The sequence below is a fragment of the Gambusia affinis genome, linkage group LG12 (assembly GCF_019740435.1).
Source record: "Gambusia affinis linkage group LG12, SWU_Gaff_1.0, whole genome shotgun sequence".
NCBI classification, from domain to species: domain Eukaryota; kingdom Metazoa; phylum Chordata; class Actinopteri; order Cyprinodontiformes; family Poeciliidae; genus Gambusia; species Gambusia affinis.
The window spans coordinates 1475564-1498873 of record NC_057879.1 but is presented as its reverse complement, the minus strand read 5'-3'; the positions used below and the strand labels follow the sequence as shown (position 1 = coordinate 1498873).

Here is a 23310-nt window from a genome sequence, read left to right as displayed (position 1 = left end):
TGGAGAAGAGCAAATATTATTTAATTCAATTGAAAAATACTTTATCAATCTTAAAGGGAAATTAAATGTTCTAGCTCATTAATTCAGATTCTTCAAAGTGTTACTGAAAATGATGATGGCTGTTGGGATAAAAGCTCTCTTGTAGCAGGAGTCATGCTTCAGATTTGCTGTTACAGCAAATCTGAAGAAGCCTCTGACTGAAGATACTGTTTTCTCAAGAAAAAGGTGGTCAGGGTTGTCCATAACGTTCTTGATTGATGATGTCAAGGTATCAGACTACTGCTGTTTTCCATTGGTACGTTTAATTAATTCAAAACCTGATCATTTTCTAGTGTTATCCCATTGTAATCCTCCTCAGACTTATCAGAAATATTTCAAATTGAAATAATTGCTTATTTCAAATTATTTTTAATCCACTATCTGGTCAGATCATTACTAGTTTTAAATTAGACAGTATTTAAAACTAGATTGTTATTAACAACAATCTAAAAATATTAAAATTTCCTGGTCGCCATAGATGCTTCCATAGAGAACCATGGAAGACAGTTCTCCATGGCAGAGGAATGGAAGGACCACTTCCATTCTTCTGCCATTCATTCAGAAGAATGGATGGCAGAAATTATGCCACGCTCTAAAAGATATATAGCAGCAACTTGGAACAACCTTTGACGAATGAAATAAGCAGAAATGTTGTGAGGCTGTTCAAACTTTAAACTGGTATTGAATCAAACATTTCTCTAACTAGTTAGGGAAAAGGTAAGATGACAAAGCCATCTTAACTTGGAATGTAGTCAAGATGGCTTCAAGCCTTAATCAGAAAGAGTCAACATGTGGAAAATCTCAGATTTGTATCCATCTACCAGTCCCTGCCTTCTCTTAGACAGTAAGCATTAAGTTTTATGTTAAACATACAGATGAAATTTTATTGTCCAACCAGAAAAGAACCAGTACAGATGGACACACAGACACACTGGTACTAAGTCTAACAAGAATGAAGCACATTTTCTCTTTCATAAAGCACAACAGACAGTTTTCATGAGGGCGGTAACCCTCACGGGTTTACAGTTGGCACAATAATGGATGAAAATAAAATCTCCACAGTAAGGATCCACTTCCAAATAGTTTTTCCAGCAAAGAATTTTTTTTTTCGTTTTTAGTCTTCAGTCTGAAAGCTCAAAAACAGAATATTACATATTTTCTGTTCTGCAAATATATTTCTGATATCTGTACTGATATCAGAAACTCGCAGTCGCATCACAAATATCAGGGGAAATATCTCCCAATATTTGTGAAAAGGAAAGGTCACCCAGATAATTTTTTTTTTGCAAGAAACAGGCTATGTTGGTTTTAAAATTCTACAGTGAAGGGAACTGTTGGGTTATGTACAAAATTCAGGTGTCCTTTAATGTGAAATGTGTAGCAAAGAGGGCTTCATTTATCCAAGCCCAACTAACTCAAAAATAAAAAGTTCTATGCTCATAAATGTTGCCTAAAAAAGTTTTCCTAGATTGACAAGTCAAAATTAGTAATAAAAATACAATCTAGCAACATCTTGTTGCTTTATTTATGAAACTCCATTGTTTTAAGTGTACAACTTTGAATTGAAATGTATGTGCCTTCTTTGTGCTCAGATAATTTTAGCATCAGCGCTGAGATTCTTCAAAATTACCTTTCAATGAGCTGAAAAAGTGTTTCTCCCAAACTGCAGTGCTCCCCAGCTGATGGTTCTAGAAAGAACTGGGTCAATTTGCCATTTCACTAATTTGTCCTTTCATTTAAGTTCCTTCACTTCCATTTCATATATTCACTTCCATTTCATGGAAGTGAAACCAATTATTGTAACCAATTAGTTCCATGAATTATGGTACTATCATTAAAATTATCAACTCTCAACTTGCCAGAAATTTTGCAAACATTGTGTCGCATCCTGTTGCAATTGATTGTGGTTCAATTGCAACCACAATCAATGGTGGTTGCAAGGATCCCTTGCTGGATCCTTGCTGGATCTTATTTACTGAATCATAACCAGATTTCCTTTTTTGAGCAAATAAGGAAAATAACTTTAGATCATTCTTAGACAAGTGGAGAAGTCCCTGTGTCCCTTGCTTTCTGACAAACTAGAATTCTTCTAAATTCTTTTTTTTCAAGAACTTCCTCAAAAAATAAAATCCTTTATTTCACACAGAATGTTCCTTTGTGAGAACCATCTGTGTCACTGCTAAACAAACAACAAAAGTTGTGGAAATTTCTGTGGACAATGAATACTGTAGTGGTCTAACAAAAACATTCCCCAACCATCTCACCCCTTTAATAATACACACAGCTTCCTCTCTGTGTTACAAAACATTTATAAAAAGGATGAGCCGCCACAAAATTTAAAAGACAGTTTGTTTCTATGGCAACAGATCAGGACAACAGAAGGGCGCATACTCAAACAAGTCAGTCTTTCCAGATGACAAATATCAAGTCAGACCTCACACAATCAATGGAGCTCCAAGTCATTGCTTCAGCAGATCTTGTTTGAAATTAGTTTTGTGGAAAACATGTCATTTAAATTTCCCTCTAGAAAAGTCAAACTCAAGCAAAAATCAAATCCTAAATTTCACATCCCAATTATTAAAATTGAGGAACAACTTGTTTTCATGGGTTCCATTTCAGACACTAAATTTTACTCTGAACATTTTAATCATAAAAAGGTTATGGAAGTATCTCTTGAGACAGATCCTCCCTAAGAATCTTTTGAAATTTAGATCAAATGTCAAGCAGGTTTTTAAGAGGGGAATTCAAGTAGCATATATTCAGAATTCTTTAACCAAAGAACAGACATTACTGTAAAAGTAATGTCTGTACTTCTTTTCAAAGTACAGACATTAAATACAGCTAACATGCATCTTGCATGCACATATACAGTTTGGAAACAGAGGATTTTGATAACTGAACAGAATTTGTGTCTTCACCAGTTTTTCTTCATTTCCCAGGCATGGATCTTAACAGCAGTTTCATAATGAAATATGCTCTACCTTCTGGACAAATATGTTTATAGGCATGAAAAGATTACCATTGCCATGCGTGTCACTGAAAACAAAGTTCACAATATAAGGTGGAAAGATTTACAGCAATTTTTACCCTTTAACATTTAAATCTCCCAATTCAACCAATGCATGAAGCCCGTTTTTGGGAAAGCTCTAGACTTGCTGTTTGAGATGTGATCTGCTGTACTGACCTGCTGCTGTCTAACAGGAGACAAAGATTCACAAAATATGAAACAACAACATTTTTTTTTCTATTCATAGGAGTCCATTTGAAGTTTTCCCCAAACCCCCTGGTCTCTGTCAGACACACATTCTTCTGCTTGTGTTTGTGTACAGCTGTTTCCATGTCCATCTGTTCACCTCCAACAAGTGTGTATGTTTATGCAAAAATGGATGGAGTTATGTATTCTTATGTATGTTTACTTGTGTTCTTTAGTGGGGGCAAAGTAGAGCTCCATGGGTTTGTTGACCTTCCAATACTTTTCACTGACCAGCTCCAGGGAGAAGGAACCATTCAGAACCTATGAACAGAGTTAAACAGTTAAACAGACATATGATGCACCAGCTCTACCAACCAAAAACCCAGAACAATACCATATGTCCATTCAGGCAGCAACAGTTTCTGAAGAAAGAGCAACCCATAACTGGTCCTTGTTGTAGAGAGCAAACAAACATTTTTCTAGACTCAAAACAACCAATTCAAACACACTGAGCAAAATTTGATGGTTTTCCTTTAGGCAGATCATGTTTCATGACAATTTAACCATCTTATTGCTTTTATTACAGGAGTGGATTTGGTAAGCTCACAGGCTTCGTGTTCACAGGATACAAAGGAATAAGACCAGGACTGACCTGATGCAAGATCAGTTGAAAGATCCTAATGGGAGGTTGAGGTTGACCATTTTTGTGGTTGATCAAAAATGTCTGTGTTGTGGTCTTTATGCAGAATATTGTTGTGTGCCATGTATGCCCAATCTAAACCTATAATTCTGTGTTAGGATCTTTCAATTGATCAGGACAACCAAAGAATATAGCAATATTTAGAATTTGATCTTAGGTTTTAAACTGTTTTGTTAGAGATGATCCTGAGCATAAGAGTACTCACAGTAAACTGGGACCAAACACAGAAGAGATACAAGAACTTTTCAGAGAAAGAGCACGTCACTGAGTCGTCTGTACTCGTAGCCAAGTTGCAAGCTCAACAAACACTTTTTACAAAACGCTTGGCATCTAGAGGAGCTGCAGTCAAGGCAAGTTTTGTCATATCCCACAAGATTGCTAGGAAGAGCAAACCTTTCTCTGACGGAGAGTATATTAAGCAGTGCTAATATGTCCTGAGAATAAAGACGCTTTTGAGAACATCTCCCTCTCCCGCCGCAAACGTAACGAGAAGGATTGAGGACATTACGCAATTTAACCTGGTGCTGCAACTGAAAGACAGCGTGAATGATTTTGAGTACCGGTATTTTTCCCTGGCTTTGGATGAGAGCTGTGACATACGGGACACTGCCCAGCTGCTCATCTTCGCGCGGGATCAATACAGAATTCAGCATCACGGAGGAGCTGGCAGGCATGCGGTCAATGAAAGGGACAACAACAGGGAGTGAGCTCTTAGTAGAGGTAAATGCATGTCTGGAAAGCTTGGGTCTGAACTGGGACAAACTGGTGGGCGTGACAACAGATGGGTGTCCAAATCTCACAGGAAAAATTGTTGGTTTATTTAAGAGAATCCAGGACAAACTGGCAGAAAAGAACCCTGAGCAGAAATTAATTTTGTTTCATTGTATTATGCATCAAGAATTGTTGTGTTAAAAATGAATCATGTGGTTGATGTCGTGCAAGGGCACTGACTCATAGACAGTTTGTTTCACTTTCAGAGGAAACTGAGACTGATCACCAGGACCTAAGCTACCATACAGCAGTCAGGTGGCTCAGTCTGGGAAAAGTGCTGAAAAGGTTCTGGGACCTGAGAGAGGAGATTCAGGAGTTCTCTGTGAGGAAGGGGCACTGCATCCCTCAGCTTGCAGAGACAGACTGGCTGGCAGATCTTGGTTTTACTGTTGATGTGACTGCTCAGATGAATGAACTAAATGTCAAACTGCAGACAAGGGTCTTTTTGTGTATGAAATGTACAGTGCAGTCAAAGCCTTCTGTAGGAAGTTGCAGCTTCTGCTAAGCCAAATCAATGCTAATAATCTCACTCATCTGCCAACATTGAAGCAAGCCACCCCAGCAGCAGATCAGCTCCAGAGGTTCTCATCCATGTTAGAAGCACTTCATGCTGAGTTTTCAAGGCGATTTCAAGACTTCAAAGCTGTTGAGAGTGAAATGCAAATGGTGTCTTCTCCCTTCACTTGCAGTGTAGATAATGGGATATTTTCAGAAAGTGAGGAAATGTCCTGTTTTTTTGTGGTGTCTCCCCCCGCCCCCTCCGTCCAACGTGTCGTGGTGTCGCCATGTGTGTGTACCTCTTTAAGTTTCTGCTGTATTTAAAGTACTTTGTGGTACTTGTTTTCCCATTCATTTGCATCTGATTGGAGGTACTTTTGTGTTAGTCCTTCAAGTTGCAGCACTGCAGGTTCGTCAGGCTTTTTCCAACACTTAAAACCATTTATTGATCATATATGCAGTTGATCAGTTGATTAATATAACACACACCATTTCAATTGTGGAGAGATTAAAAAGTTAAAAATAAATTCAGATGTGATGACGATATTTTTTTTAACTACTAATTTGTCAATTCTCACTTCAGCCAAACCACAAATTGTTAATTTTTATTAATATTTACTGAATATTCTTCTTAATAAAAGAATATGATTTAAATATTTTATTACAACAAGAGGTATGAGAAAATGAATAATGAGTAAAGATTAAATTTGAGTCATTGCTGGATCGGCCCTCCAACATATTTCAGATTTTTCATGCGGCCCCCTGAAGAAATTAATTGCCCACCCCTGTGCTAGAGGGACTACGTCTCCCGGCTGGCCTGGGAACGCCTTGGGATTCCTCCGGAGGAGCTGGTGGAAGTGGCTGGGGAGAGGGAAGTCTGGGCCTCCCTTCTGAAGCTGCTACCCCCGCGACCCGACCCCGGATAAGCGGAAGAAGATAGAAAGTTATTTTTTTCTCATAAAGTCAGGATTTTAAATAGAAGTATTAATGGTCATTAGTCAAACTGCTGCACCTTGGGCATCCAGAAACAACTTGGGCTCTTTTGTTAGTTTACTTCCAACTTTTAAAGTACATGAACCTTTGAAGGGTTGATTTACTGAGATTTACTGGCCCAATGCAAGTGTACAGAACTTGCCTTGTGCATTCAACTTGCAGAATTTGAGAAAAACAAAGTTCTCCATTTTGATTGAATAATAGATGTATCTTGTAGGCATAATAAATAAATGCATTAAATACAAAATAAATATAAAAAGGACAGACTGTTTAGAAAGAAAAAAATCTAAAAGGAATGTCAAAAAATAAATGTTTAAATCATTTTATAAACACCTTCAGTTCTACTCAATTAAGATGTGTTATTCAAATAGAATTAAAGATACAAAATTGTTTTTCTGTGTGGTTACTTACTAATCAGAGCATCAAAATTGGGGTCAGGACGGAGTGACCTCTTAGAAACAAGCTTCTTACGGCAGGTGGGGCACTCCTTATTCCTGCAAGGAGAAAACACCATGCTTCACAGTTGGTCAGACCCAGACGGAGTGGCAATTAGCAATCATAGCCATGATTGATATTGGCTTGTAACTGCGTAATTGATGTGATCATTATGGCAGCACCATAATGATTGTGGCAGCGCCATAATGATTTATGATTGTGATCATTTCTGATTTATGATTGTGAACAATCGATCAATCAATTTTATTTGCAAAGCACATTTCAGCAACAAGGCAGGTCAAAGTGCCTCGCATCATAAAAACACAAAAATGCAAAGTCTTGGAAGTCAACAACTGAGAAAATTAGTAAGTATTACATTTTGCCAAGTGCCATTATTAGAATAGAATAGAATAGAATAGAATAGAATAGAATTCAACTTTATTGTCATTGCACTGTCACAAGTACAAGCAACAAAATGTAGTTTGCATCTATCCAGAAGTGCTATACAGGATATAAATATTCATTTACAGGTGTGTTACACATCAAAATGGTGATTGTTTCATTTATTGTGGCTCAAAAGCAACTCTAAGCAGGCTAGATTTGAAGGAATACTGTGTTTCAGCTGTTATGTTTTTTTTTTTTTTTTTAAAAACAGCTCAATTCCTGACATATTTAAAGGAGGTGAGAAGCACACAGGTGCATATCAGACCTCCATCCATCCATCCATCCATCCATTTTCTTTAACACCCTTCTTCCCTAAATGGGGTCGGGAGGGTTGCTGGTGCCTATCTCCAGCTGCGTCCCGGGCGAGAGGCGGGGTACACCCTGGACAGGTCGCCAGTCTGTCGTAGGGCAACACAAAGACATACAAGACAAACAACCATGCAAACACACACTCACACCTAGGGAGAATTTAGAGAGACCACTTAACCTAACAGTCATGTTTTTGGACTGTGGGAGGAAGCCGGAGAACCCGGAGAGAACCCACCATGCACAGGGAGAACATGCAAACTCCATGCAGAAAGATCCCCGGTCGGGAATCAAACCCAGGACTTTCTTGCTGCAAGGCAACAGCTCTACCAACTGCGCCACTGTGCTGCCCTGTATATCAGACCTTTGAAACTTATATGCACTTTCATATCAGCACAAACAGACCTGCTGTGCTAGGCCTATCATACCACCAGGCCCATAGATGTTTTATGCCTTAAAACCTGCCTTAGGCATGAAAAACACCTTAAAGCATGCCTTAGGCATGTTTTTCCACTGGCACATCACACACCAACCAGTTAAAAGTCCACTTTGGTTCTACCCCAGGTAGTGAGCTTTTCCATTATATGCTGTGTTCCTCACTATTGTGGGTGGGACATGAGTAGCAGCAGCCGTTGTTTAACTCTCATGATGTTTGCAGCAACACTCAGCAATGAAGAGCACCAAGGATCTGGTTCTGTTGGACTAAAATAAGCCCAAATATTACATTTTGTCTTATAGAAATTCATTGCTATATGAATGGGAGAGGAGACTCTGTTCACTGTGGTAAACATAATGATAAAGACTCAGATCAGCTGATATTATATTATTACAAATATTATGTAGTTCTGGTGTTTCACACGGTCAACACAAAACTGAGGTTCCATCAGAAAGCTGATAACAGCTGCATCGTCTTCCTCTTCTTTAGTACAATCTGTATTTCAGAGCGATGAGATGCTAGCAGCGCTGCTAATTCAAGGTCATTCTGCTGAAAAAGTTACCACATGTGTTCCTGGTGCTGCTCCCGATTAAACTCATAATTAAACTCCTTGGTCCTCAGCAGCTCTCTGATAACAGACAGCATGTTCAAGGCCCACAGCTATACATTAAATGCTAAACACTAAATAGAGATATCATAGAGCTGGGCAATGTATCGAGTATACTTGATGTATCGCAATATTTTCATTTCACCATAGTTAAAATGGCTATATCGCAACCATCGAGTATAAATTGTCATTCAAATAATAAACTTTTGCCGTCAAATTCAAAAGTATGGCTTATCCGACACCCTATGAATACATTACTAGTCCCTCCCCTTTCCCAACCTGAAAAATTTCTACCAATCACACTTCACGGAGAAAACAAACAACATGGTGACAGGGAGAGTTTGAGGGGAGCGGCTGAATGAGGCGGTAACTGCCGAAGAATCAGATAAACTCGTTTAATTCCGAAGAGAAACAGCGCTGAATAAATCATTTGGCAGTGGTTTGGATTTTATATGGAGGATGCTGAACCAAATGAGGTAATTTGCAAAACATATTATAAAACTATTGTGACAAAAAGGTTGTATCACAAATTTATTTCACTGCCTAATCAGACTATTCTTTCACATGCTGTTAATAGCCGCCCTGGCACAGCAGAACTATTTTGTTAGAGTGAAATTTGGAGATGTAGGTATGATTTGTTTAGTGACATGCAATGGAAATAATAACTCAAAGTCACTAATTATTTTTTCTGTTCTCTGTCAGCTTTAGTATACATGCAGACTCGTTGCAGTAAGAACTGACAACAACACAACTTTATGTATTAGGATTGAGAACCAAAAACACTCAAACATTACCTCCACATACAGCAGAACACCACCAGTTCCTTGGTCTTTGTCAAATTGAGGTGCAGGTGGTTCAGCCCACAACATGTGACAAAGTTGCCTACTTTGTACTGTGATGTTTACATTGTACCCTGTGTTTCTTGTTCAGCCAATCCAAGTCACGCCCCTCATTTCCGTTATTCCTCGCACCTGTGTTTCTTCCTATTGTCTCCCTTCTTAAACCTCCCTCAGTCACAACCACGCTGCCAGATTATCGAACGCTTTCAGCAAGTAGTTTTCCAGCACTCCTACCTCGCCCTCATAATCACGACCACGCCTTGTTCCTCGGACCTGTCCCTTTTGCCTCGCCCTTGTCGGACTATTACTAATTGCCTTTCTGGATCTCGACCCACGCCTGTTGTTGTAACTCTGCTCTCGCCCACTCTCACGGATTCTGCTCTCTGCCCCGATCGTGTATGACCTCCGCCCGTCTGACTAGGATTAAGGATCTGGATTTGGTTCTTCTGCTGCCCCCACAAGTTGGTACGCTGCCCTGCATCAGCACTTCCATCCCCAGGCACTTCGTCCCGAGCTCTGCGTCAGCGCAGCATCTGCTCCACCCCTTGTTCCTCAGCCGATCCCCACATTTACTGAACGCCAGGTTAGTGTTTCCCTTTACACACACGCTAACAGACCCCTTTGTTGCTATTTCTCCGGTCATCAACCTCTCCTTTTCGCCCCCCTTCGCAGTGCTGCAGCTGACGATCCTGTGCCCGGTTTAAGCTGCCTTTTAATAAATATCAGAGTTACTGCTCACTCCTGTGTCGTGGCTGAATTTCTGGGTCCCCCTAGTGCGGCGGTTTTCAAAGTGTGAGGCGCCCCTCCCCTGGGGGGCGCCAGAGCACTTTAGGGGAGGCGCGGTGCGAGGGAAAAAGTAAACCGGAAAAGCTATCTGCTTGCTGTCTACTGATGTGAGAGAAACGTCTTTTACGCACACGATCAACTCTGTGGACTTAGGAAAAAGTTGGTACTGCGGGGTGCGCGTGTGGAGTGGGGATCAGTGGAAATGTTTCCCACCTTAGAGGATGTTTTGGCCAGTGATGTCAGTAACGTTACTGGTCGGACCACTTTTTTCCATAACGAGTAATCTAACGCGTTGCTATTTCAAATCCAGTAGTCAAACTACAGTTACTTATCAAAATCATTTTTGCATTACTGCGTTACTATCTTCTTTTGTTATTTAATCGTATTTCCTCTACTCGTCTTGTCGAGTGACCGACGTCTCTATGCAACAGAAATGTTAAAAATGGGGGGAGATGCGCATTTTGTTGGTGGAAAAACTGGAACTATTTTCAGTTTCTGTCGCCAAGTCCGATTATTACAAGCGGCTTTGGGCTTCATTTTTTTAAAAGTCGCTTGCAAATTTAATGAGTGGCGGGTTGCGCCTTTTTGGGCTCGTTTTTGAACGTGAAGTTGCTCATTTGGGCTTGGAAATAAGCAGAGACTTAATAAATCCAAGAATTTGTCCGTCATTAAGGTAGTTTTAATCAGTCTCTCCCTGTCCATCATTTCCCGGATGATCCGTCCCGCTGTGTCTTTGTTAATGTCAACTTAATTTATTTCCTCTCAATGACATCGAGCTTCGCGTTGTGCTCCAGAAAACTGCAAACATCGAGACCAATTTGAACAGCGCAATAAACGTGAAAACAGCCACGAATAAACGTGTCCGTAGTTGGCAATAGTTATAATGGCAAGTTAGCACCGTTATAATTATTAATAAGTGTCGCAGCCATCTGAGCTGTGGAGCTGCAGGAGGAGATCTGTGCGCTGCGACATCAAACTCAGGGGCGTAACGCAGAATCTGGAGGCTGGGGGGAGGGGGGGGCTTTAAAATCCTTCTTAGAGTTTTCCAGACAACAGTGGACCACACAAATTACTCATGTTTTTTATTTTTTGTACCATCTCCTCTTCAGTTCAACCTTATCAGTGGAGACACATTGTTGATGTTACCATTATAAAATAACTTACAATTAAGTTTTGGCAAAGCTCAATGTGATTTTCACAGGAGGCAGAGCGTTGTTGTTAGCAGCTGCTGAAAGTAACTAAAAAGTTACTTTTAGTGTAACTTAGTTACTTTCCAAGTCAAGTAGTCAGTAATATAACTAAGTTACTTTTTCAAGGAGTAATCAGTAGTCCGATTAAAGTTACTTTTTCAAAGTAACTATGCCATCACTGGTTTTGGCCAGAGCGGGGCTGAAGGTGGAGTTTTTACAACTCCACCCCCCTCCGGGGGGGGGGGGGGGGGGGGGGGGGCGCAGCAGGCATTGTGCTCCTTGGAGGGGGGCTCACCCTTTCATACTTTGAAAACACCTGCTCTAGTGCACCATTACATGTACGCAACCTCATCGCCCTCACTGATACAATCAACCACAGCTGAGTCATCTGAGAACTTCTGGAGATGACAGGTCTCAGTGCAGTAGCTCAAGTTGGCTGTATGGAAGGGAGAAAGGACAGTCGCTTGTGGAGTCCCTGTGTTGGTGATAACACTGTGACACACGAACTGTGGTCTACCAGTTAGACCGTCCACAATCCAGGACAACAAGGATGGATCCACCTGCAATGCTGCCAGTTTGTCAACCAGTAGAGTAGGATGTTTGGAGCTGAAATCACTGAAGAAGCAAAAAAACATAATTCCCACAGTGCTAGCCTGCTGGTCAAGGTGAGTGTATACACATTTCAGCAGGAAGATGACGGTGTCCTCAATTCCAAGTCTGGGCTGGTAGGCAAACTGCAAGGGATCCAAGTGTGGTTGGAACAGAGGCTTGAGCTGCTGGAGGACAAGTTTCTCAAGGGTCTTCAATATGTGGGAGGTCAGTGCTACAGGCAAGTAGCCCCTGCATCCTGCAATGCAGGACGTATTCCACATCACAAGGACTCTTTGTATGTGGAGGTTCATGTTGAAGATATGCTGGAGGACTCCACAGAGATGGATGGCATAGGTTTTGAGCACCCTCTAGCTCACACCATCAGGACCTGCAGCCTTGCCAGGCTAACTGTCTTCTAACATCTTTGGCGGTGATGTTTACCGTAGGGGTGACCGGCTGAGGGATGGGGGAATGGTCACTGAGTAGAAGAGGAGGAAAGAAGATGTGAAGGTGAAACACATGGGGATGAAGGACTGAGGAGAGGGTGGACAGCAGCAGTGGTACATTAAGTACCACTGCTGCTTACTTAATTCAGTAACAGCTGGCTGTTAATTCAGCGCTGTCGATTCACCCATCTTGTTAGAAACGATCTAATGTTGCCATGGTAGGGGAGAAACTGCCTGTAACTCCCCTTTTGCATAAACCTTTGATGCTTCTTCCTTATTGCTCTCCTCCACAGTTTGTTTCCTCCTCTGCAACACTGGGGCTGCAGAGGAAGACAGAATGCTGTTCTCTGATTAAAGTTCAGATCTCTGGGAATTTCTGTGGATCTGGACACCATACCAGCCAGTTTCAACGCAATCAGCTAATCCCTAGTGTAAACAACGCCCCCAGGTTCCTGTGCTCGGCAGAGTAAAAAGAGTATCTCTACAGCAAAGAAAAAGATTATGATTCTCTAAGTCAACATTGTTGAAAATGAGCTTCTAGTAAAATGCAAAAGGAATGAATGTTGTAAAATAATCAATAGAAAAAATAAAAAAAGCCAAACGACAAGCAGGAGTAACCACAACAATGTATATACATGTTGCCGCATGCGTACAAAATCAAGAGCCAATCAATGAAAACGGTCAGCTCTCAATCATACCCTCTTAGAACATTGGTCGTTCTAAGATTGTCGCTTGCAATTTCATAACCAATCATCCTGTAGTTGTGTGTTATTGTAGATCGTCGTGGCCGCTCCGATCTAAATCAGGGGTTTTCCACGATTAGGAGCTTAACGCAGCCTATTGAATGTGACAGGTAGCCAATCAGAAAGCGTGGATACCCTCCATGCTTTCTGAGAGAAAATTATAGAGGGGAATCCCAAACAGCAGACACAGCACAACCTGAACTCCAGCAGACATTGAAAATTTTATGTGGAAACAACATTAATGTTTATTCAACATTTCGTGAAAAGAATATAGAAATGACGAAGGGAGGAGTTGGAGAGAAATTGCTACGCATTTGATAAACCTGGTAACTTTTCAGCTGTTCTTCCTTAATGTGACATAAATAGGTTATAATGATTTTCATTTGGTCAGGACTGACAATAGCCACATGCATTGCAGGTAGATTGTAGTAAAGTATTGGTTAATATCTGGTTTTAAAATTAGTCTGGTCTAATTAGTTAACTGGACTTGTAGCCATTATTTTGTGCCTATTGTTGGACACCACACGGCCCAATCGATTGAACCATTATACCTAGGATTTCTGTTGGCTAATGTGTGGTCTCTCAGGATTTGAAAATGGGTAAACAATCGGCCTGCAACTCTAAGATCGTGGTGTGTGTGCTGGGCATTACACTAAGGATATGAGCCTTTTTTATTCAGTGTCATTAACAGAAAGAGAAAAAAGCCGGAAAAGACAATAAAGTCGATAATTAAAATGAGGCAGATAGTGTTAATTTATTGTACAATTAATTGATTTATTGTTTATCGTGACAGGCCTATTTGTCTCCAACACCAGGGTCACGGACCGGTACCGTGAACCAATTGGTACCGGGCCGCACAAGAAATAATTTAATATTTCTGTTTTACGTATTATCTGAGTCTGGAGGATCTTTTATTTTGAAAATCCTTTAACCGGATTCTCTCAGTTACGTCTTGCGCACCAACATTGAGCCCACAAGCAGCTAAATGAGTAAGAAACAGATGTGATATCTTTGGAAAGTTTCTTTGTGAAGGGGAAAAGGCCCAGAGAGAGACAGGAGAATGGATTTATCCCAGCCTGATAAATCCATTCTAAGCCCGCTCTGCATGAGATACGGTGATCGGCTTGCTTATGAGGCAAAGAGGCCTTCAAATTGCTTCGCCATGTCAAATTGCTCTGCATAAGCAACACTTCGGGTGTCATTGTCTCCCATCACTCCCAAATGGAACAGTCTTGTTGCAGAGAAATAAGCTGAGGGCTTTGTTATCGTGAGTTAAAATTTTCATGAAAGTAAAATGTTCGTTTTTATAGCACATCTCTCTTATTTTGAAGGGGTGTGTAAAGTTACCATAGCAACCAACCAGTTTCGCTCCAGTTCCTCTCATTATTATTTCTGCCCATATTACTTGTACAAATTGCTGAATAAACATTCATGCTGTTTCCACTGGACAGCTGTTTAGGATTTCCCTCCGTGCTTATGTCACCGAGCTTTCTGATAGTCTACCTGTCGCATTCAACAGACTGCATTCTTACTCCCAGTCCGGGAAAACCCCAAAAAACCCTGCGATAGTCAGGCCAAGGCAATCCAGCATGTTGAATGTGCCCGATTTTAGATTGGAGCGGTTCCGGTGTTCTACGTAACACACCAGACACTGCAAGATGATCGGTTAAAGCTATCGCAAGCGACAATCTTAGAACTCGGAACGTTCCAAGATTGTCCTAAGGGAAAAATCAGGGCAAAAAAACTTTTATTATACCATGTGAACTAGGCTTTAGCGGACACACCAACATGCAAAAGCCTTGTCTGATGGTTCACCCCCCCTTCAACAATCTCCCCAGACCGCAGTAAAATTGCCAAGTCTTGACCGGTCCGCGGTGATAAAAAGATTGTGGACCACTGATCTCATGGAAAAGCACCTTTACACTGGATGAGAGACCAGTGGTTCTGAGTAGGGGTGAACCGATTGCAGTTTTCTGGCCAATCACTGATTACCGATCTCTTGAAAAGCTTAACCTGCCAATTACAATTTTGGCCGATACCAATTTTTATATAGCCTGAAATGTTGCTCAATACAGCAAGAAAGTTGTTGAGCTGCAGACATTCTTTGCAACGGTGAGGTCACTATTGTTAATTATAAATGTACAGCCACAACTTGGTGGGCCGGTCTGTCAGAAAAATCTTTCTCACTGGAGAGCAAAAGAGGACAGTGGTTGATTCTTAGACATTTGCTAAGCTAGATAAGATCAGTGGATAAGATCAGCTTCATATGTAAAAATCGTCCCACAATTAAGGAAATCGGCACCGATAAATCGGCTGGCCAATATATTGGTGTACCCCCAGTTATGAGCGTTGTTCTCTGATGAAAGTCAATTTCATCAATTTTTATACTGTGGGCAGGTGAGTCTAGTCAATACAGACCTGACTTACACTCTGAATAGCACAATGCCTCAGCAGACAAAAAGTTGACTGGAACATTAATCAGTGCTCTAGTCCAGGGGTTCCCAAACTTTACCATGCCAAGGCCCCCCTACATCAGTACATTTTCAGCTGAGGCCCCCCCTCACATGAAACATGCTTAAACACTCATGTGTAAGCTACAGCAACAGAATTAAAAAATGAGTGAACAAACCATCTAAATAAAAACACATTTATTTTGTAAAGATGAAGTCACAATTATATTTTATTAATCTTTAATTGATCAGATGTTTGTGGATTGGTGGGGTCTTCGCCAGGTCCTTTTCTTTTCAAAAACTTGTCCATGTTAACATGTTTGTCTGCTATCTGTGTAGCACTATTATTTTCACAAAGCTAATGTCGACGCAAGGCTAGTCAGGTTTGTTTACGAGTGCATCATGATCATGGCTATGCCAACCAATTAGAAAGAGATGCGTTATTTAAAAATATTATTTGTAAGCTTTATGTGATGATTTTCATAATGCAGTTATACCCAGACAGGAATATTTTAATTATTTTTATTCAATAAAATAATAACAGGGGACAGACATTGCTCTCTATAAATAACATGGAAGTGATGTTTGTGAACATTAAAGACATCTTGAAAAGCACAATAAACACAAGACAAGCCATTAGAAGATAAATAAGATGGGGCTACATTAGTATTAAAGAACAAGCAGGAGGCTCAGATAAGAACTGCTGTATCTACATTTCAAAAGTAGAAATGTAGATACAGTAGTATAAACAAGGACATGAACATAGCCGCCCTTAAAAAAAAAAAAAAAAAAAAAAAAAAAAAACTTACCCAGATCTCAAAGCTGTGATGATACAATCAGCGCAGAAGCGGTGCAGACATTCTTTGGTTGTCATTGTGTTTTTCAACATGTCCAGACAGATAGGACACATAAGTTCACTGTGCAAGGACCTGGGTGACACAGCTATCTCCAGTCCATCTGTTATTGCCTCCTGAGACATACAAACATTCAGAGGTAGGTTAGAGTACACTATCGTTCTCTGAGTGAATGCATTCCTCTCAGGACACAACATCCTCCTTCCACTGTTCAAAAACAGGAATGTTACTTTAACTGGTCCCTTTAAAGTGATCTGTAGATTTGTGTGTGCTTTGTATTTGATACATTCTCAGAACCATTTTTCTAACATAATACTACATTGTATGGTCGACCTGTTCTTTATGTTGCCAAAAGTCAACAAAAAGAAGTATTTTTGCTTGTGTTTAGAACATAGGAATATTTATATGTGATTGCATAGTTGTTTATTTTGTATCTATGATGGCCTGGCAACCTGTCCAGGTATACCCTGCCTTTCACCTACTAACTTACGTAAGTCTGCTTTTCTCCATCAATATGCTTCCCGACCGCTCCACACCAAACGGGGGTAAAAAAACAAACAAAAAAAACACGACACACACGTTGAGCAAACCTCTAAAACATTAGAATCGTGAGATAGAACAGAGCAACAAAGTAGATGTGAATCAGGATCAGAGAATTCGGCGCTGAACAGTGAAAAGTCAATCACATTGACACATGTGAAACACATGATGATTAAGCGGCACAGCAGGTGATGAGTAAAGATTACTGGTGGTGAACATCAATAACAATAAAATAAACCTAGCAACAGGAAAGAAACTAAAGAGGATATAATTAAACTAAGAGAGAATAATACTAATCAAAGAAAACTAAATGGAAATGAATGAAGAACAGAATGCAAGAATAAACTAAGAAACTAAAGTAAATACATAGGCATAAACTGGTATGACAAGACCTTTCAAGCAATAGTAATATGGCAAGAACAGACTCTGTTTTCAGATAAAAGGTAAGATAATATTGCTGAACTTTTAACTCATTAAGATTTGACTAAGAATCAGCATTGTTCTTTGTAATTTCTGTTCAGTAAAAGTATTAATCTATAAATCAATAGACAGGTAAAGATATAATCCGTGTTTCTGTCTCATATTTGTGTGGCATTAAAAGGATCTGGAACTTTTGTTTTTCCACTGAAAACACTGTTTGCTCAGTAAATGCCATGTCGGTGAAATGTTATAGAGCAGGGGTGTCAAACTGCAGTCCTCAAGGACCACTGTCCTGCAACTTTTAGATATGCCTCTGCTGCACCACACCTGAATAGAATAATTAGGTCATTAGCAAGGCTGTGGAGAACTGATCTACACAAGGAGGAGGTAATTAAGCCATTTCATTCCAGTGTTTTGTACCTGTGGCACATCTAAAAACTGCAGGACACCGGCCCTTGAGGACTGGAGCTTGACACCCCTGTTACAGAGGATACTCTGATGTCCCATTCTCCTGAAGGCAGCACAAAGCTGCTCCACCATAAACTCACACAAACATTGAAGAGAAGAAGAGTTCTGATTGATATAGTTGAAGTTCAGTCCGTGTCTTAATGTTACAGAGCACTGTCTTTTGCAAATAGTTCAAAGTTAAAACTGGCATTATTGTACATCTTTTATCTGGTCATTTTGTGCGATATTTAACAACATAAGAAAATGGCTCAGAACAAGAATATTTTTTCCACTTTTTCTACTGACGGCCTGTCAGTAGAAAAAGTGGAAAAAATATTCCAATTTTAAGTTGAATATTCATTGCATTTTTTGTAGATGCCTATAAAAATAATTTTGATTCACATGGCTTTTTTCTTCCCTGGGAAATTATTTTTGATGATAAATATAGAAACAACCATAAAAATCTAAACATCAATAATAGTGATAGTAATATTAATTAAAGTTGCGAAGCAACCTCATGCGGCCCTCGCAGCAAGCGCCGCTCCGGCCTATAGGCCACCGCGGGGTTTCCTGCACCACCGCCCTCCCGCCACCGCAGAAGCTGTCATGCATTTTCACCACCCAATCACCCGCCATGTGACACACATAAATGTGTTCGGCATTGCTCCCCAACGACTCACAAAAAATCTGGTGCAGATCGGTCCATTTACGGCGGAGATATAGCTGATGGATTAACCTAGGGGGCGCAGTGGAGTCAAATTACCGTAATTTCAGGACTATAAGCCGCAAATTTTGTCTCGCGCTTTCGACCCTGCGGCTTATACAACGATGCGGCTTATTTATGAATTTTTTCTAGTAAGGGCCAGTAGGGGCGCTGGAGCAGAAAAGGTAAGCGTGAGACAGCTGAAATATATCTGTAGAGGAAGACTAATGTAACATGCACAACGTTTGTGCATGAATAAAATTAGCTTGAACAGACCCTCATCATGGAGAATGCAAGAAGAAATGCATATGATGCAGCTTTCAAGTAAAAAGCAATCGAGCTGGCCGATAAAGAAGGAAACAGAGCTGTTGCACGTAAACTTGGCATGAATGAATCGCTGGTGAGACGCTGGAAATGGCAACGGGAAGAACTGGAGCAATGTAAAAAGACGAAAAAAGCTTTCAGAAGTAATCCGTTTGTTATTTAAACCAGCGCTGTTAGTGCTGTTTTGCTATATTGCTGCTGTTCAGAAAGAAAAGCTACGGCATATTATTAAAACTTTAAAAACACTTTGTGTGTACCGTCTTTCTTTGTAAATATCTCATGTTTCAATGTAGGCACATACGACTTATACACCGGTGCGGCTTATGTATGTACAAAATGTGTTTCCTTTAAAAATGTAAGGGGTGCGGCTTATAATCAGGTGAGCTCTATAATCCGGAAATTACGGTACATTTCAAAACTTTTGAGCTCTTTAGAGGTGAACACAGGTCTTACATTTCGAGTTTGGTGCCAATTGGATCATCCATCTGTGATTTAAAGACAATCGCATGAATATGGCGAGGGTCTGATATTCGCAATTTGACCACGCCCACACTGTTCAGCCAGCATTGACAGATGTCATCACCTTATCATTTTAAGTGAGTTTGCACTGGATTAAACCCATATAAATAACAGAGAAAAGTAAGACATACAACAGGAAAAAAGGTGACTTCCTACGGAAGTGGGTGGGGCTAAGGTGATGACAAAAACAACATCACAATGTAATCAGGACTGATTACATTGTCCATTAGTACCAGTAATGCTTATAATCAGTAATGTCTGGTACTAATGCAGACATTAGTACCAAGTTTCATAATTCTAGGTTAAAGCATGGCTTGGGGCTGATCATTTAAAATATTCTAGGGTTATATAGAGAAATGCTATAGAGAAATTAGGCCACGCCCACCAAATTTTATTATGGATTCCTGTCAGGGGGTGAATAAGGATCCATCCTAGTGAGTTTGGAGAAGCTCGGCCCAAAACTGTGGAATTCAGAGCCAAACGTATGCCAGCACTTCCTGTTCTCAGGGGGCATGATGTCATCATTTGACCACAGGGTATTTTAGGTCAACTCATGATGAGCAATCACTGAAAGTTTGGTTCCTCTGAGAGTTTTAGTGTAGGAGTTATAACCGTTTCGTGGCAAGTAGGTGAACTTTGACCCCTGTTTGCCCCCGTTCAGCATGCTCAAAAACTCACCGTTTTGATAACTTTGAATCGGCCATGCCTTATGATCAGACTGACCAAGTTTGAAGACGATCAATCGAAATCGGAAGAGTTCAATCAAATACGAAGGCTGTAAACGGCCAAAATGGGGTCAAAATCGGGCCTTCAATCCAAAATGACCGACTTCCTGGGATACTTGCACTATGACATTAATTGTAAATTCTGAGCGTCTTGAGGAGCTCTACAACTGTACAAAATTTCATGTCTCTACAATGAAGTAAGGGAATAGCAAAGGGTCTTTTGAAAATTGCTAGGTGGCGCCGTTGAGCCATTTTTTGTGGGATTTTTGCGACGACCTTAAAATTCTAAATTTTTAAACAGGCTTTACACGTCCGCCAAGATTGGTGAGTTTTTGAATATGATAAAGCCCCCAAAAAGCCCCTTCTTTGGGGTGGAAGAAAAATAATAAGAAGAAACAGTATGAAAACAATTTGCAGCGCTTTGCTGCTCGGGCCTAATAATAAAATAATATTCAGTGCAAAGTAGCCTACATCTTCTTTGATGGGGTGGTGAGGGACCTGGATAATGAATAGGGGGGCGCTGCCCCAAAAAAGGTTGAGAAACACTGCACTAACTGCTGGAAATGGGCACCAATGTCCATAACTTCCTGGACTAACAATAACAAAATGAAACATTAAATGGTGTATACACCAAAATCCTTCTACAAGCAATAAAAGTCATGTCAATATTGTAGATATGCAACATATAATTCTCTCTTTTTGAAATGGCAGTTTCTCAAGTCTTCAGAGGATCACCACCATCAGGGTGTTTTGTATTCAAACCTGGTTGTGCAGACATCAGACCCACCAATTACCAGAGGCCTGAAACCTGCGTACGCCACTTTCCATGTAAAGGTTCTGATTTATAAAACACAAACTTGACGAGAAAATGTGTGGTCCCTTATGCTAACCTAATATATACAGAACATACAAGCTTGTTTCGGAAGTAGGACAAAAATGGCAAGGTCGGGAATTGAAGTCTCACTGCATCATGATTCCTTCAGATCTTTAACTACAAATCGAACGTTAACCATAGATCAACTTTATCATAAGCATTTAAAAATGAAGTGGGGTATATGCTTGCACTGGTGAGCCACAGCTATAAATGATGACCTTCAAATAAACAAAAAAGGTCTGTAAGGCAGCCTCAGCCTAAATCCTAAACCAATGTCTGCGCAACATTTAAATGTTTCATTTAACATCTCACTATCACGATCCTCTCCCTGATGATCGCCGCTATGAGAGGTACTATAGTTTTATTTTATTTTTTATTACTGATTAAGCATAAATTATGACAAGATGTGAAGCATTCAAAGTGATTCTTCAAAACATCTAACTACCGCTGCTCTTTTGGCTCATAATGACTGGCTAATAAGCCTATTTAGAGTCCCTAAAGTTTTGCTCTTGGATATCTGTGCTGGACTGGGCCCAGTATTGAAGAGATTGACCCACCAGACCCACCCCATTCCTGTACAATTACTGGTGTGGGGTTCCTGGCAATCGGCTCCTACCTGCACAAATTAGCAGTAATTTGTGTTATTTTGACAGTATAATAACCTTAGACAAAAATATCACGGTTTTGTGGTATCACAGTATTGTCATTACAGCTCTAAAATTAGTCATTTTGTATTTTCTTTAGTGTGCCTTCATATGCAGGCATAGTTACATTACTCCTTAATTGATAGTCCTTTATAAGCAAAGTCTAGAATATGCCACCCCCCTTAACTGGGGTGGCATAAGATTGCAGTGCTGTTTAGGGAGATGATCACCTTTTTGCATTTATGATATGTTTCAATAAAAATAATAAAATAAAAAAAAACCAAAAAAACCTGATGGATATATGCAAAGGGATCTTGGTGAGAGTTTACCTGTGGTGTTCTCTGTAGTTCATAGAGACTTAGTTCCCAAGTCTTGCTGAGGGACTGGACCCCATTCGTCTGCAGTGTCTGAGTCATGGCTGCAACACTGAAACACAAATACAAGTGTATACTAAACAGACTAAAATAGAGGAGACTAAACCAACTTCTGTTTTATCTTACCGGAGCATATTACTCCTATGCCTCATCCCAGGAAAATTAGACCTTCCAATGAGAGTACTGCTCTCCAAGTTCTCCCTCAGCTAACTTTTTCAGTCATCTAATGACAGAGTGGCTAACCTTGTAATGCAATGTTGTACAATCATGATGGCAGTGACATGATCATCTGAAGCTGGTGTGCACAAGACAGCCCAGGTCTTTCTCAATGAATGGATCCTAGTTTACTTACAAATGGAAGAATAAAATGACCCAGACTGGATTCAAAACACAAGTGTGTCTGACCTTCCTGTTTATTATGTGGTTTTTGAGGTTTTCAGAAATAAAGAAAGGCCGATGACTCAACTGAATGTCTCTAAACATCAGAGTAGAAATCAATAATATGTTGAGGAGGAACTGCAGGTTCTACCTGAAAACAGTCTTCATACATGGTTTAATGACTGGGTAACATACAGGGGCGCCGTCAGGAAACAAAAAATTAAATTGGGCCCCCCTGCTGTTACAATTTCTTGAGTCTATTTGACCCATAAAAAGCGGCACAATTTTAAAGACGTGTAACTATTTTGCTTTCTTGTCATGACAGTTTGTGATAAGACAGATAATCTGTGATAAAATTAATCTCCTCCAGCTTATTCTCTGACCTACAATTGACAGCTAAGGATTGTGATTTATAGCGCTACCTCCTGCCTCTGATTGGTTGTTTCTAGAGAGCACTGGTAGAAGGCAGAGGAATTAAATTATTCTTAGATAATTTCTCAACATATTGAGAGTCGTAATAAATATGTGCTTTTTGTTAATAAAAGTTACATACTGCAGCTTTAATTTCACTTACGATGGGACAGGTCAAAAGGGACATGGCAGTAGATATCGGTAATTTCAATGCAAGCTTAGAAAAGGACTATCTGGACTGACAAGAGGCTGTTTTTATTATATTCTTATAAAGACTGTTTGAATTTCTGTCACAAATATATTGTTTTATTGTGTAAAAAGAGCAGTAAGACAGGACAAATCTACATAGACTGGAATGATGCTAACTAGCTCGTCACTGAACACAGTGTTCCTATCTTTTTCACTGGGACAGGGGGTTAGAGCTGCTGCTAACTGACTCATCTGTTAAGTGTAGTAAAAAGTACAGGTACAACTTAAATATATGAATATGTTGGTAGATTTTTTTCCCTTTGTTCTTTAAATGATAGTGAAATGGCAGGCAAACAGTCTGTAGCTAAGCTAACTACCCTAAATGGTTGATATTCTCGCAGTCTACTCGCCTCTTGAAGAAAAACTGGGTTACAAATTGGC

General features: G+C 40.1%; 1 protein-coding gene across 1 annotated transcript; it reads right to left on the bottom strand.

Moving 5' to 3' along the window:
• Positions 1-902: 902 nt before the first annotated feature.
• LOC122841332 (E3 ubiquitin-protein ligase RING2) lies at positions 903-22730 on the bottom strand. The gene is made up of 5 exons (XM_044134580.1): positions 22018-22730; positions 21847-21943; positions 16277-16437; positions 6601-6688; positions 903-3553 (listed from the first exon to the last, which is right to left on the bottom strand). The coding sequence occupies exons 1-5, from the start codon at positions 22041-22043 to the stop codon at positions 3452-3454; spliced, it is 474 nt and encodes a 157-aa protein (XP_043990515.1). The 5' UTR covers positions 22044-22730; the 3' UTR covers positions 903-3451.
• Positions 22731-23310: the final 580 nt, after the last annotated feature.

What these genes read in the sequence shown, in the direction of transcription:
- LOC122841332 (XM_044134580.1), bottom strand. Translation starts at nt 22,043, where the DNA reads ATGAGGCATAGGAGTAATATGCTCCG. An exon ending in AACTACAGAGAACACCACAG is followed by an intron (nt 16,438 to 21,846) that starts GTAAACTCTCAC and finishes TGTATGTCTCAG; the next exon opens with GAGGCAATAACAGATGGACT. An exon ending in ATCACAGCTTTGAGATCTGG is followed by an intron (nt 6,689 to 16,276) that starts GTAAGTTTTTTT and finishes TTCTCCTTGCAG; the next exon opens with GAATAAGGAGTGCCCCACCT.